Source organism: Martes martes (assembly GCF_963455335.1).
Source record: "Martes martes genome assembly, chromosome: 6".
NCBI lineage: Eukaryota > Metazoa > Chordata > Mammalia > Carnivora > Mustelidae > Martes > Martes martes.
The window spans coordinates 565,521-581,115 of NC_137893.1; the positions used below are offsets into that span (position 1 = coordinate 565,521).

At 44.6% G+C, this 15,595-nt stretch overlaps 1 protein-coding gene across 1 annotated transcript; it reads left to right on the plus strand.

Annotated features, from left to right (window-relative positions):
- Positions 1-6: 6 nt before the first annotated feature.
- Positions 7-14,205, plus strand: DYNLT2 (dynein light chain Tctex-type 2). Its single transcript, XM_080806516.1, has 3 exons — positions 7-181; positions 8,375-8,581; positions 13,938-14,205. The coding sequence occupies exons 1-3, from the start codon at positions 68-70 to the stop codon at positions 14,046-14,048; spliced, it is 432 nt and encodes a 143-aa protein (XP_080662642.1). The 5' UTR covers positions 7-67; the 3' UTR covers positions 14,049-14,205.
- The last annotated feature ends 1,390 nt before the right edge of the window (positions 14,206-15,595 follow it).

Sequence of the window (15,595 nt, forward strand, 5' to 3'; positions counted from 1 at the left end):
GCGGGAAGCCGCCGAGGCCTGCGGGACGGGTGGAGGCGGCCGCTGGGGGCGGTGGGGCGCGGGCCGCATGGAGAGACGCGGGCGAGGCGGGAAGCCGCCCACGAGCCCGGCACCGCAGCTGCAGCCGACGCCGCCGCCGCCTCGGAGGGAGAGGAAGCCCAGCATGTTCGAGAGGGAGGCAGTGAGTGCGGGGGTGGGGCCGGGGCGCGGCGGCCGGCGGCGGTGCGCGGCGCGGCGGTGAGCGGCCCTCCGCCCTCGCGCTCCCCGGGCTCGCGCTCCCCTCCCTCGCGCTCCGGCCTTGGTCCTCCCCGGGCTCGCGCTCCCCTCCCTCGCGCTCCGGCCTTGGTCCTCCCCGGGCTCGCGCTCCCCTCCCTCGCGCTCCGGCCCTCGTCCTCCCCGGGCTCGCGCTCCGGCCCTCGTCCTCCCCGCCCTCGCGCTCCCCTCCCCGGTGCTCCCCGGGCTCGCCCCGCTCCCGTGGGCTCCCCTCCGTCGTGCTCCCCGGGCTGCACCAGGCTCTGCTGCGCTTCGGGCCGCTCGTGTGCTGCGTCGCCAAGGACCCGTGTCCGACGCGTTGCGGTTTGGGGAACAGCTGCCGTCTCGGGAATCGAGGGCTCGCGGGAGGGACAAGCAAGCGGGCACTGACCGCCTGGAGTCCACGAAACGCCGCTCCGTCTCACGGGTGCGGTGACGCCGAGACCGCGGCCCGGAAACCGGTCCCGAGATCGAGACCTTTTCTCGGACCTTCAGTGGGGACGTGACCTGGGCGAGCGCGGGGAGCTGTGGGGCCGGCGCTGAGTCGGGCGTCTGCTCTGGGACTCCCGGTCTGCTGGTCTCAAGGTCTCCTTCCCGCCCGCCTCGCGGGACCCGCCGTTGCCGCCGGCCGGAGCGGGAGCAGGAGCGGACACAGCGCTACTGTCGACGGGTCCTGGAAGGTTTCTAGGAACAAAAGGCCTCGGAACACGTGGGCTCTGACGACAGCGCTGCGGTGTCCCGTTTCACGAAGGAAGGACAGAGCAGCTTCCCGCCACCAGGAGGAGAGCGGAGCGAGGCTGGAAGCCTTCGTCTCTTGGAGGTGGGGTCTCGTGCCCCCAGCAGCTGTGCTGTGCCGTTGGGCCCCTCGGCAGCGTGCGCCCCACCACGCAGATCCACGGACACACGGATCGTCTTCAAGAAATATGTCGGGAAAATATTGGGACATTTGTACCAATTTGAAAAGACGTTTCTTTAGAATACAGTAGATAACGTACAAGATGTGTGCTTGTGGGCGGTTTGTATTACTGGTTTCTGGCCAACTGACTATTTAAGTTTCGGGGACTCAGAAATTACACACAGTTTTTGTTTCTTTTTTTTTTTTCCTGGAGGGGTGGTCAGTGCCTCTAACCTTCCTGTTGTTCAGGGGTCAGCAGTGTCGGTAATAAATCTGTTTTATAGCTGTATCACCAGCGGTAGGGAAAGATTTATGTGTTTCGAATACACACACAGACACGGTATATAGACCGTAGTCCCGGAATAAAGCGACAAGGACCAAGACCATTTTGCTTACTTGACGTGGATGTAATTGATCACAGCTGTCTTTAAGACCTAGACTTCTAGGGACCCCTGGGGGGTCTCAGTTGGTGAAACGTCTGTCTTCCGCCCAGGTCATGATCCCAGGGTCCTGGGATCGAGCCCTGCATTGGGCTCCCTACTCGGTAGAAAGGCTGCTTCTCCCTCTCCCACACCCCCTGCTTGTGCTCCTAAATAAATTAAAAAAAAAAAAAAAAAAAAAAAAAAAAAAGACCTAGGCTTCTAGGAGTAAGAAATTTGAATAGACCAGAAATAGGGAAGAGACTGAGAATGCACTCTATATATGCTCACTAAATGTATCTGAGGACAGTAAGTGCACTAACAGGTAATTTCTAACTTTTGGGCAGTAGAGAATTCCTCTGTTCTTGAGCATAGGAAACACGAAGACAAACAACACAATTTAATCAGTTTAAATGTCTTTTAATTTTATCTATGGTGCATTGGTTTTTTTCTTCTTCTAGTAATAGACCTCCATTTTCCTTGGGAGGATTAATTCATTTCCCATATGATAAGAGTTTTGATGGGACTGTCACTTTCCTTAACTTTGTGGTATAGATGAAACCCAGAAGCTTCCAGAATTGTGAGCAAATAAAAAATTGTTTAAACCACTTGGTCTGTGGTGTTTTATTACAGCAGCTCTAGAAAAACTAATATATAGAAACAAATGACTGTAGCTCATTCAGGAAACAATAGATACTCTGAACAGCCCCTATATCTATTAAAGTTAAGTTTAAAACTGTAGTTTAAAACTTTGCTATGTAGAAAGTTCCAGTCCCAAGTGGATTTTCTGGTGAGTTTCTGCCAAATATTCTGCAAAATTGAAGAAAAGGGAATTCTTCCCAATTCATCCAACGAAGTCAGCATTCTCCTATTCCTCGTAAACATAGATGCAAAAATTCTTAACAAAACTACAGCAAATTGAATCCCAACAACATATGAGAAAAATAAAATACAACTGCACCCAACATAGGAACGCCTAAATACATCAAGCAAGACATAAAGGGAGAAAGAGACAGCAGTGCAATAAAAGGGGACTTCAATACCCGACTTGTATCAATGAATAGGTCATTCAGGCGAAAAGTGAAACATCAGCCTTCAACGACACATTAGACCAGATGGACTTAACGGTTAAATCTAGAACATTCCATCCAGGGGCAGCAGAATACATTCTGAAGTGCACATGGAATGTTCCCCAGCACCGATCACATTAGGCCACAAAACAAGTCTTCATAAGTTTAAGAAGAGTAAAATACCAAGAATCTTTACCAACCACACTGGTATGGAACTGGAAGCCAATTATAAGAAGAAAACAGAAAAATTCAAAAATATTAAGGTTAAAAAAATTCTATGGAACAACTAATGTGTCAATGTAGAAATCAAAAGAAAAACTTGAAAATTCCTGGAAACAAATAACAGTGGAAATACAACATACCAAAATATATGGAATGCAGAAAAGCATTTCCGAGAGGGAATTTCATGACAATAAATGCTTACCTCAAGAAACAAAAAATAAATAAGCAACCTAACTTTACATATCAAAGACTAGAAAAAGAACAAATGAGACCCGAAGTTAAAAAGACCATAGAAACCTGAAATTAAGAGCTGGCTTAATGAAAATAAACAAAATTGACAAACCTTTATCTACATTTGCCAAAGAAAAATGGAGAGGGCTCAAACAAAATTAAAAATGAAAGAAGAGATATTATAGCTGATGCCATAGAAATACAAAGTATCATAAGATACTACTAGCAGTTTTATGCCACCAATTTGGACAACCCAGAAAAAAGTGTATAAATTCTGAAATTGGAAACCTGAACAGACCAATTGCTAATGAGGGGATTGACTCAGTAATGAAAACCTCCCAACAAACAAAAGTCCAGACCATATGTCTTCATTGGTGAATTCTACCAAACATTGAAAGAATCAATACCAGTCTTTCTCAAGTTTTTCAAAAATAAAAGAGGAAGGAATACTTCCAAACTAATTTTATGAGGCCAACACTACCCTGATACCAAAAGCATACAAGGACACTAGAGAAAAGAAAACTACAGGCCAATAAACCTGATGAATATAGTTGTAAAAAATACACAAAATACTGGGTCAACTTTTACAATACATTAAAAAGATCATATACCATGGTCAAGTGGGATTTATTCTATGATGCAGGGGTGGTCAGCATCCCCAACAATCAGTGTGAGATTGCATTAGCCTAATGAAGGATAAAAATCATATCTGCCTGGGTGCCTGGGTGGCTCAATCGGTTGAGTGTCTGCATTCGGCTCAGGTCATGATCCTGAAGTCCCAGGAACAAGCCCTGCATCAGGCTCCATGCTCAGTGGGGAGTCTGTTTCTCCCTCTGCCCTTCATGCCCTTTAAAAAAAAATTGTGTCATCTCAATAGATACAGTAAAAGCATTTGATAAAATTCAGTATCCATTTACCCTAAAAACTCAACAAGGTGGGTTTAGAGGGAACGTACCTTAGCATACTAAAGGCCACATATAACAAACTTACAGTGAACATAGGCAATGGTGAAGAGCTGAAAGCTTTTCCTTTAAGTTTAGGAACAAGACAAGGATGCCCACTCCCACCACTGCTATTCAACATTGTATTGGAAGTCCTAGCCAGAGAAATTAGGCAAGAGAAAGGAAAAAAAGGCATCCAAATTGGAAAGAAAAAAGTACAACTGTCACTATTTGCATATGACATGATATTATATATGGTAAATCCTAAAGCCTCTACCAAGAAACTGTTTGATTCAGTGAACTTAAATTATTGCAGGCAACAAAATCAATATGAAAAAATCTATTGCAGTTCTATACACAAGCTATGAGAAATTAAAGGGAAAAAATCCCATTTCACAATTGCATTAAAAAAAATAAAATAGGAACAAATTTAACCCAGGAGGTGAAAGTTCTCCAGAGTCTTACAGTGAAAACTGTAAGACATTGATGAAAGAAATTGAAGACAACACAAATGAATGAAAAGATACTCAATGTTCCTGGATTGGAAGAATTAATATTGTTAAAATGTACACACTACCCAAAGCAATCTACAGATTCACTGTAATCCGTAATAAAATTCCAATGGCATTTTTCACAGAACAATCCTAAACTTTCTATGACATCACAAAAGACCCCAAATATCCAAAGCAGTATGGAGGAAGAACAACAAAGCTAGAAGCATCTCTCTTTAGGACTTTAAATTGTATTTCAGAGCGTTAGTGATCAAAAGAGTATGGCATTGTCATAAACACAGACGTATCAAAAGGGCAGTAGAGTCCAGAAATAAACAGACATTTATGGTGAATTATAACAAAGGAGCCAAGAATATACAATAGGGAAAGGACAGTCTTTTCAATGGTTATTGGGAAAACCGGACCAGCATTTTACATGTACACAAAAATAAACTCAAAATAGATTAAAGACTTGAATGTAAGACCTGAAACCATAAAATTCCAAAAAGAAAACATAGTTAATAAACACCTTAACATCAGTCTTGGTGATGATTTTTTGATCCAGCTCCAAAAGCAAAAGCAACAAAAGCAAAAATAAAGAGATGGAACTACATTAAACTAAAAAGTTTTGGCACCACAAAGGACATCAACAAAGGGCAAAGGCAGCCTACTGAGTGGGAAAGATTATTTGCAAATCATTTAAGTGATAAGGGGTTAATATCCAAGATACGCAAAGAACTCCTATAGCTCAACAGCAAAAAACAAGACAAATGAACAAACCAAATAAACCCTAGCAATTGGATTATAAAATGACCAGAATTCGTGAATAGGTATTTTTCCAAAGAAGATGTGCAGATGGACTTCAGGTACAAGGGAAGATGCTCAACATCCTTAATCATCAGGGAAGTGCAAATCAAAACCCCAGAGTGAGAGGGGCACCTGGATGGCTCAGTCGGCTAAGTGGCTGCCTTCAGCTTGGGTTATGATCCCAGGGTTGTGGGATTGAGCCCCACATCCGGATCTCTGCTCAGCAAAGAGCCTGCCTCCTCTTCCTCTGCCTGCCACTCTGCCTACTTGTGCTTTCTATCTCTGTCAAATAAATAATCTTTAAAAAAAAACAACAACAAGATATTGGGGCGCCTGGGTGGCTCAGTGGGTTAAGCCTCTGCCTTCCGCTCGGCTCAGGTCCTGGGTCCCAGGGTCCTGGGATTGAGTCCTGCATGGGCTCTCTGCTCAGCAGGGAGCCTGCTTCATCCTCTCTCTCTGCCTGCCGCTCTGCCTGCTTGTGTTCTCCATCTGTCAAACAAATAAGTAAATAAAAATAGATATTACCTCACACCTATTTGATTCACTATTATTGAAAAGACTAAAGATATCAAGTGTTGGCAAGGATGTAGAGAAAAGGTAGCCCTCGTGCATTGTTGGTGGGAACATAAGTGGGTACAGCTACTAGTGTGGGTAGTACAACAAAACAATATGGAGGCTCGTCAAAAAATTAAAAGTAGAACTACCATACAATTCAGCAATTCCATTTCTGGGTATTTCTTCAAAGAAAACGAAAACACTGACTTGAAAAGATATATGCATCCCTATGTTTATTGCAGCATTATTTACAATAAATAGCCAAGATATGAAAACATCCTAAATATTTACTTATTCCACCATTAAAAAAAAAAGAATGAAATCTTGCTATTTGCAATAACATGTGGACCTTGAGAACAGGCTAAGTGAAATAAGTCAGACAGATACCATATGATTTCACTTCTATGTGAAATCTGAAAAGAGAAATATGTGGAGGTCAAAAGGTACAAACATCCAGTCAAATAACAATAGTAATACTATATTTGAGTGGGGTTTGTTCTAGGAATGCAAGTTTGGTTAAGCATTCAGAAATTATCTAACCATATTAACAAACTATCAGTGATGAAAAACAGGCTGGTAACATTTCAACTCACGCTCAAGCAGGTCACCAAACGGTCATGGCCGTGACTGGACACGGATACTGTCTAAGACAACGGCCTGTCTCTGGGAACCATCTGCAGAGTTCGGACAGATGATACATACTTGTTCTGATCAACTGCAAAGAGAAGAGCTGGGAGATTCTGCATTTAATCGTGTTCTTTCTCTTGCCAACCTGCCAATCAGATGAACCCCTCAGAGGGGGCAGAGAAAGGGACGTATTGCCCAGTGCCAATTTCTGCCACACAGATCCATCGGTGGTGGAGAATAAATACTCTCACAATACGCGAGGACTGTGAGGTCTGATATTTACATTTTAAACTACTGGCCTCTGCAGTAAAATATGGAAAGGGATGAAGGAGGGATGATAGAAATATGTAGATCTGTATTATATAGTTAGAAAAATCTAGAGGTAATAAACATTGAAATTAATAAAAGTTTAATAGGTGGGTGCAATTTAAATCACCTTAAAGCCTCACTGGAAAAGTAGCAGAAGAATAAATGCTTCAGAGTAAATTGAAAGATTTATGTCAAAATAAATTACTTGGAAATAAAAATTCTTACATAATTACCTAAGTAAACCATGTTCCTGGTTAGAAAAGCTATTATAAAGTTACAGAATTACTTAGTTAACATTATTTGTAAAAAGCGTTACAAAGTATAAAGCTATGTTCATCAGAGCCCTGCTGTCCCTCTAATCCACTCACCACACCAGCCAGAATGCGCTTCTAAAACTAATGCGGAACCTATCACTAACGTCCTTGAACTTTTCCAGCGGTTCCCACTGTTCTGAGAATAAAATCCAAAGTGTTCATCACATTCTAGTCAGTGCTTCACTACCTGCTCCTTGGTTGCCTTCCTAGCTCCCATCCTGTCACCACTCTGCCTCACTCAGGACACTCGAGCCACACTGACCACAAACCTGCTCCTAGAACACGCTGTTTGCCTTGAAGACTGTGTATGTTCTTTGGGGGCTTCAGCCCAAATACAGCTTCATTCATAGGGGCCTTCTCTGATCACTCTGCTAAATTAGCCCTTCCCAGTGAGTTCCTCCCAAGTTGCGTGGTTTTGTTTTTATAGCAATTACTACTATTTAAATCCGCTAATTCATTTTCGTGTGTGCTTTCAATGGTCAGTCAGCCCTCCAGTCGGTTAGAGTGATCCCTGCGTGAGTGCAGACTGCTCGATTATGAGTTCGCAGAAGCCCAACAACGAATCCCTCGCAAGTACAATGGAGCTCCCCACTGTAACTTCAGAGCCTACAACATTTATCTGGACCATATTAGGCACCACATAACTATTTCTTTAAAGAATGTTGAATGTCACAGAGTGAATGCATGTCAAAAGCATAAAATAATGTATGTACCAAATCAGTACACTTTTGTTATCTTTCAATTTAAGACTTATTATGTAAATATTATGTAAAGACTTAAGTAAATAATAGTATTATTTATTCAAGGACAATTAAATAAAAGTAAATAATTAAAATTGTAAGAAGATGATGAAGGATAATACTTTCATAACCTCAGGGTAGGGCACGGGCAAGTTCTCTTCACACACATGCCTCCAGCCACCCAGTTGCCCTCTCTGGAGGCCTGTCTTGTTTCTGGCTCTTTTGTATCTTCCATGGATATGGTAAATATATGTGTGCAAATTCGTGTTTATAGAGAGATGATAGCTAGCCAGTTAGGTTAGTTTTTCTTTTACCCAATTGATAGCCAGGAGTGAACCAGTGAATGTAGGATTCAGCAATTTCTCTGTCACAGAAGTCAATTAGAATGGATTTCCAAACTTTGTGTCAGCTCTGTCCCATTGTATTAGGGTTCTTAAATCTAAAATTTCATTTTATAATTAAAAAAATAATCTCTTTCTCATTTCCTTCCCCCTCTTTCAGTATACACAGATTTTAAAAGAAAGACTGAGAGACTCGATTCATGATGTTCAGTATGTAGAGCCTCCGTTCGATGACTCAATTGCTGACTTGGGTAAAGAGTGGAAGAGTGCCCTGGCGAAATTAAAGTTTGCTAATTCATATAGAATGGAGCCATTGAAAAAATTCCAAGCTCATTCAGTAGAAACTAAAGTCCAGCAGATACTAACAGTAGGTTGACAAATATGTGTGATAGCAATATCTTAGTTTTGCAGATTTGATCAGCGTATTAAGATCTATGGCCATATATTTCATTGACTTTTTTGTAGCATTTGTCTCTGAAAATATGAATGTACTTTGTAGTCACCCTCAAGAATCTTCCCATTGATGCCATAAGCTAGATTTAATTCTTTAGTTGTTTCAACTCTTAATTATCCATAAATTATTTATCCCTCAGGTTTCATGTTTTCCGGTATTGAGAGGAATGAGTTAAAACACACTGCGTGTGTGTGTGTGGGTGTGAGAGGTGGTTCCTGGACCCTAAACCCTGTAAGGACAGGCAGCTGCTGACACATATGTCACAAACATGATGATGAAGTGTTCCCTCGTGTGTCACGTCACTGATCCCTTCTTTAAACTGACTGTAATCTAAAGGCGGGTTAGGACAGTTATTTCCAGGCTAGTCCCAAAAAGCTTTTCCAATGTTATAAAGTACTGTAAGACTAATATTAATACCAACATTATTTATACTAGTGTTGGTATCTAAAGGCTACGTTGTTCGGATGGAAAGAATTCCTCCATCATCTTTCTTAAAGGACCAAATTAAAATTTTTTATTTACAGAAAGTTTGAAGGACGACTTTTTCTTTTTCTTTTTTTTAAGATTTTATTTATTTATTTATTTGACACAGAAGGACTGCAGGAGAGGGAACACAAGTAGGGGGAGTGGGAGAGGGAGACGCAGGCTTCCCGCCGAGCAAGGAGCCCAAAGCAGGGCTCTATCCCAGGACCCTGGGATCATGACCTGAGCTGAAGGCAGGTGCTTAATCGACTGAGCCACCCAGGTGACCCGGGACTACCTTTTCTGAATCACCTTTTCATCTGTGGTCTCGAGTGCTGGGCACCAGGCACCCAGGCGTTTTCTGATGGCCAGATTCCCCTGTGGATTCCACCAAGCCTGAGTCTACCCCAGACATGTTCCTTGTTTCAAAGTTTCCTCTCTCTTCAGTTTGCAAGGTGCATTCCTTCAGTAACAACTTATGTGAGCTAGCTGTTGGGAAGAAAGCATCTCTTCATTTTGTATAAACGATTAATACTATTATAATAATATCAAAGTTAATTATTTAAATGAATTAACTTTTATTATTACAGAAGAATATTTAGGAGGCCTACTCTAGCCTCTACTGCCATAGACAGATACATTTCTAAGCTGAACTAATCATTGTCAGATGGCTCATGGCTTCAGGAAATAAAGAAATTCAACTCAGTTTGATACAATGAAATAATTATTACCTTCTTCTCTTATTTAAACACTAATAGCAAGCATTTGTGACATGAGAATATACATTTTGGTGTGTCTCTTGCTTGGCCTTACCACATAGACTGAGTTCAGATTTATTGGATATAATAGGATTTCAAGTTGTATTTACATACGATAATTTACAGAATTGTATCGAGCATGGTGGGGCCTGGAACAGCTGATTGGCTGTGTCGGGGGATAGCAAGGGGTCATAAAGAGGCCAAGGGTTTTCCCTTGGGTTCACAGAAAATTCATCACAGTTCTAGATGCAGAAATTGTGTATACTGCTGGAGATTGTGGGCCTCTTCCTAGAGCAAGCACTCACCATTTGTTAAACAAGAGCGTGTAGGTGGGCGAAGCCCAGGGTTTGTTATGCAGATCGGAAGAGAGAATGGATGTTGCTAAGCTTCTGAAAGACTGAACCACAGCCAATTCCTGAGGGAGACGAATGCTTCTAGGCCCAGTTTCGGGTCCAGCACCATTCTAGAAGGGAATCAAAACCAATAAAACAAAACGATACATTTGGTTTTACATGCGTATAAAATTAGCTGTTAGGAGTTCATTTGTTATCCCAAATGATAACAAATGGATCCAGGCCCCAGAACCATGTTAAGTCATCATTGTCAGGTCACTCAAAGGCATATGCATTCTGCTCACTAGGTGGTCCAGTCTGCTTACGGGCTGTGGGAAAGCCTAGTGCTTCTGACGCCCATCTGTCTCCCCAGCTGTGATTTATCCACAGCAGACACGGCAGAAAATCTTGGATCTCAGCGTCCTGGCGTCCGCAGAGAGAGCAGCAGAGTGCACCGCCGTGGGGAGAGGGCTAGCGAAGTGGCTCTGAGTCAGGGAGACTGGGGAGGACAGCAGTCACCTAATACAGGCTCCCGTCCAGGAAACCCAAGATTTAGGAAAACTCAAGTCTGAGTTTTAGCAAATACGGAAATCATAGAAAGATTTCCTTCATCTACCTAAGCATTCCAGAAGCACTGTTTTAAAATTCCCGTGTCTCCCAACTAGCTTTTAATGGAGTGACCAAGTAAAGGAAAACTTACGGGTTAAGGGTTGGTGATGAAGAGCAATTGAATGTAATTAAAAACCAAAATAAATTGTTATTGAAATAAATTGGCAAGCACAACATTCATTTAATGTTATTTGGTTAGAAGGAATGCACGTATGTTTTTAAAGTTCTGTGGATTAGACACGGTTTCTTGAATTTTTATATAGAAAATGGTTTGAAAATTAAAATGTCTTTCCTATTTTTTTAAAGGAAAATCTTAAAGATGTCAAATACGACGATAAAGTCTTCTCTCGCTTGTCACTTGACTTAGCAGACCGCATCTTGTCAGCAGTGAAAGAATTTGGGTACCACCGTTACAAGTTCATTATAAAAGTATTATTTATTCAGAAGACTGGTCAGGCAATACATGTAAGTACCACACTGACCCAGCATCTATCAGCCGGTGCTCCAAGCTGTCCCCTCTAGTGACCTGAGAGGTCCCGTGCCGCCGCCGCCACGGCACGTCAGGGCCCCCAGGTGCCTCTGACAAAGGCTTATTTTGTTAGCTGTATCTTCCTTCATTGCCTATTATTGGAAAAGTCCTCACCCAGAAATGGCAACTTTCTATTGATAATGTATTCAACTACATGGCTATCCTCTTCCTTGATCACACTAATTTTGGCAGTTTAATGTCATTTGATAATTAACCAGTAAATTTATTTTGAGCACTAATGGAGTCAGGTTAGGTACTGAGAAAAGAGACAGAAAATGGGGAGACGCAGACCATGATTCTCCAAGAGATTTTCCTGTACTCAAGGAAAGAAAACAATGCAGGTCAGAGTTTAAGAAAGGGAATGGGATGGACAGTGGGACCGCCTTGGTTTCCGAATCCGGTTGACCTAGAAATGAACACCGGCGGCGACAGGGCCCGGGCACAGGTGTTCTCATCTGTGAGAGGGAGATGGGTGGTACACCTGATGAAGTTCTGGAACCCAGGTGAGGTGCGGGGGGGTGAGGTCCGGAGCCGATGACCAAGAAAGAATTCTTGAGACATCTTTGGTGCAAAATGGCGGTTTATTAAAGCACGGGGACAGGACCCGTGGGCAGGAAGAGCTGCCGCCCCGGGTTGTGAGGAGTGGCCGGTTATATACACAGGAGCTGGGCAGGTGAGGACAAAGGGGATGATGTAGGTCTCTAAGGAATTTTGGAAGCAAGGTCTCCAGGACCTTGAGGGGCCAGCTATTGTTGGGAGAAAGGTTATTTATTATTAGTAGTAAAAATCTTCTTACGAGACCCTTTAGGTGTATATCAGTGGGCCATATGCTTGGGAATGATTCTGGATGCTATCTTGGAGATCTAGAGATAAAGTTTCACATCTCTCCTATCAAGTGTCCTTGTTAGTGAGATTTGGGTTTAGAAGAAATTTAACTTTATTTAGGGCTTGAGGAACTGAGTTATTTGCCTCTGGAAATTGGGCTATTGATAAGGTAACTTCTTTGTTTGTAGATCTCTAGGACATTGGTAAACCAAGGGAGACTCCTGTCTTGCAGGATTGTGATCTCTGCAAGTTAACTATTTGTTTTTCTTTTAGGGCAGCCAGGGGTGCCTGAGGAATGTCCCCCGTATTGCCCAGGGGAGCGGGTGGAGAGGGGGTGCAGGGTGCCAGCTTTTGCTTTGTCCTCAGCCAGCCTCCCGCTCCCTCATCACACCTGTAGGCAGCAGCCGCCCTCAGGGCTCAGTGAGCTGGTCTGTAAGGGGCCCTCCCCGGGGTCTCTGGCCCGAGGCCTTGGTGAGCAGCAAGGCAGTTGTTCTCATTTACCATAACGAACACACGAGGCCACGTGAGCTTGCGTGAGCTGCCTGTCCGCGTGTGGCAGCTGGCACGGTCTGCAGTCTTCCCGGAAGCAGGCGGAGGCGTGCTGATCACACGAGAGTCAGTCAGCGAGACAGACGTGGCCTTGGCTCCCAGGGAGAAGAGAACACAGCACACGCTTCTCACGTGGAGAAGAGGAGGGCAGTGTGACGGAGTGGCAGAGTGGCCACTGGGACTGTCTGGAGACGGGGCAGACCCTCTGGTATCCGAATGTCGAGGCGAGACCGGCTGCACGCAGAGCACGCCAGATGCCACGATGCCAGGGGGCAGCCGGCTGCTTGCTTCCTAACCCACGTGCTTGCGTGTGTGCCGCGGTGGACACGGGCGTGCTGTGTGTGGGTAACAGTACCAGACAACAAACCACCCCAGAACGTAGAAGCTTGAAACAAGAGCCATTTATCTGCTCATCATTCTGTGGGTCAGCCCGACCGCAAGGGCCGCTTTTCCTGCTGGGCTCCCTGACACACTCGCAGTGGTCCGAGCCGGTGGCCTCGCTCACGCGTCTGGGGCCGGGGCTGGCTGTTGGCTCGGGCTCCTGGGTTCTCCCGCATGTGAGCCACCGTCCTGTGGGCTGAGTGGCTTTCCTCATGTGGGGGGTCTCCTCACAGCGTTCGGAGCAGGTGGGAGCAGGAGACCTCTGAAGGCTTTGCTGGAAGTCACACCATGTCCCAGTCTTTTGCTCACAGCAGGTCCTGAGGCCAGTTCATATCAAGGGTTGGAGAAATAGACTCACCCTCTTGGGAGAAGCCACGGAAGGTTTGTGGCCATTTATATCCACCACGGAAAAGTAGGCTGTAGTTAGAAAACATGGGGCTTTGTGAGTGAAGCAAAGGATTTAGAATTTTCTCTAACAGCCTGCTTGGATAACCAATGCTATTTTTTTATTTCCAGACAAGGTTCTAATAAACTTGCCCTTGAACATATTTGAAGGATGTTAAGGAAAATCCGTACCAGCGCGTGTGACGCGGCGGAGTCGCACTGTGTGCGGAGCTCCCAGACCCGGTCCGGAGGGCTCCCGTCCCTGCCCCCAAACAGTGCCGAAGGTCCAGTCCCCGTGTCAGAGAAGGGCCGCCTTCAGGAAAGGGGAAATGGGACAAACTAGTTTTTAAATACCACTTTCTAAGATACCGTATAGACTTAAAGTTTACTTCTTGACATGTTCGATTTATAGTTGGTCTTTTGAAATCTGTGGATCACAGGTTGCCAGCAGATGGGTCTGGGACGTTGCGTGGGACAGCTGGGTGGCGGCAAAACATGAAACGGAAACGTACGTCGCCTTGGCCCTCGTGTTTGCTCTCTTCTGTGAATAGCTTGTTACATGGACGGGAGCGCAGGCTTCTCAGCTTCTGAGATCCGTGGCTTTGAAGATGTGCACACTTCGTGGAATTAGCTGTGCTTTTGCTTCCAGCTGAAGCTTCGTTGTATTCTTCTAACAGCAAACAAGTAAAAGCCAAGTTTTTACCTTCATACTTAATAGTTATCGTATTTATTAACATTCTATTACCCCGAAGCAGAAAGGTAAGAGCAACACACACAGGGACAGAGATGAGCACAGAAGTGCCTGTAGAGGTGAGCACAGAAGTGCCTGTAGAGGTGCCGTATGCTGGGACGTGGTATTACTTAACATTCTTTTTAGAGTTAAGACAATAAGATTTTGCTGTAGGAAATTGTGACACAACTTTCTAAAGTGTCAAGTAAATGTTAAAATAGATTTTGGAAAACTAAAGGCAGTTATATTTTGAATGGCATTTTAATATGCTGTAGGCATTCTTTAGAAAGGAATTAGCAAGTTTGGATTAAAGACAATGTACTTAACACATCCTTAAGGAATCAAAATGCTTAATACGTGTGGTCATTCCTTTTGTTACTCTGTTAGTTAAATTCTTTTTAGGTGCAAGAACTAAAAAACCTAATCCAGTTTTTTGTGTTGTTTTTTTTTTTTTTTTTAAAGAGGAGAATTTCATTTTCCCGGCATTTGATCCGGGGCACAGGTGTTTTCTGTCTTTCCCCTTTCCCCCAGACTTTTACATTTGTTTAACTTGATATAATCTGATCATGTTCCTGTCTATGACTCGATGGGTCATAGATCACTCCTTGGGGTTGAGGGCGCATTTCCTTTTGCAGGAGCTCAGGTCCCCACGAAAAGAGTAGACACAGCTCCAGCACGGAAGAAGGGGACGGGCTTTGAGGAGGCAACCCGTCGTGTCTGTCATCAGGTAGCTTTCAGGGCTGTAATTAGGGCTTGCAAAACCATGTCAAACTTAAGGGTTGGTTGAAATAGCCATTCGTTGAATAGTCCAAAGACTGGAAGGTGAATGGTGGGGGAGAGTTTTCTGTTCACTTACGTGTCATCCTGAGCTGGAGAATCCAGGACCAAGAGTTCTGGGCTATGCAGCAGAAACATGGGTCATCGCTGCCCCAAATCTTCAGCACCGGAGTTGTCCGCTGTGAACCACGGCCGCAGAAGTGGTGACGAGCCCGTGCAGCAGGTCGGTTAAAGCCGCGCACCTTCCTGCTGAACTTGCAGGATGTAGTTGTAAAGCCTGTGGCCTCCTGTTTGTAAAGAGTGATGCAGGTGGCGTGGGGCCCACGTGAGGTGATGAGTCACCGAGCGCTCGGGCCCAGCCCTTCAGAGAGCCCCGGAGCGTCCTCATCCTCAAATGTGACCTGCCAGTATTGCCCGACGGGAGGTCTTCCGGGGACCTCCCCGACCCCGTACACTCGCCGTTGAATTCCGTACGAGTGACTCCGACCCTCCCGTCTCCTCCACCTCCCCTGCTTCCGTGGGCTCGTTTGCTCGCTGTTTGCACGGCCACGCTGTGTGTGCAGCGTCCCAGGCGCCGTGCGAGGCGCGGGC

Coding starts and splice junctions, on each gene's coding strand:
- DYNLT2 (XM_080806516.1), top strand. CDS start 68: ATGGAGAGACGCGGGCGAGGCGGGAAGCCGCCCACGAGCCCGGCACCG. Junction 182..8,374: donor GCATGTTCGAGAGGGAGGCA/GTGAGTGCGGGG, acceptor CCCCTCTTTCAG/TATACACAGATTTTAAAAGA. Junction 8,582..13,937: donor AAGTCCAGCAGATACTAACA/GTAGGTTGACAA, acceptor TGTGGATCACAG/GTTGCCAGCAGATGGGTCTG.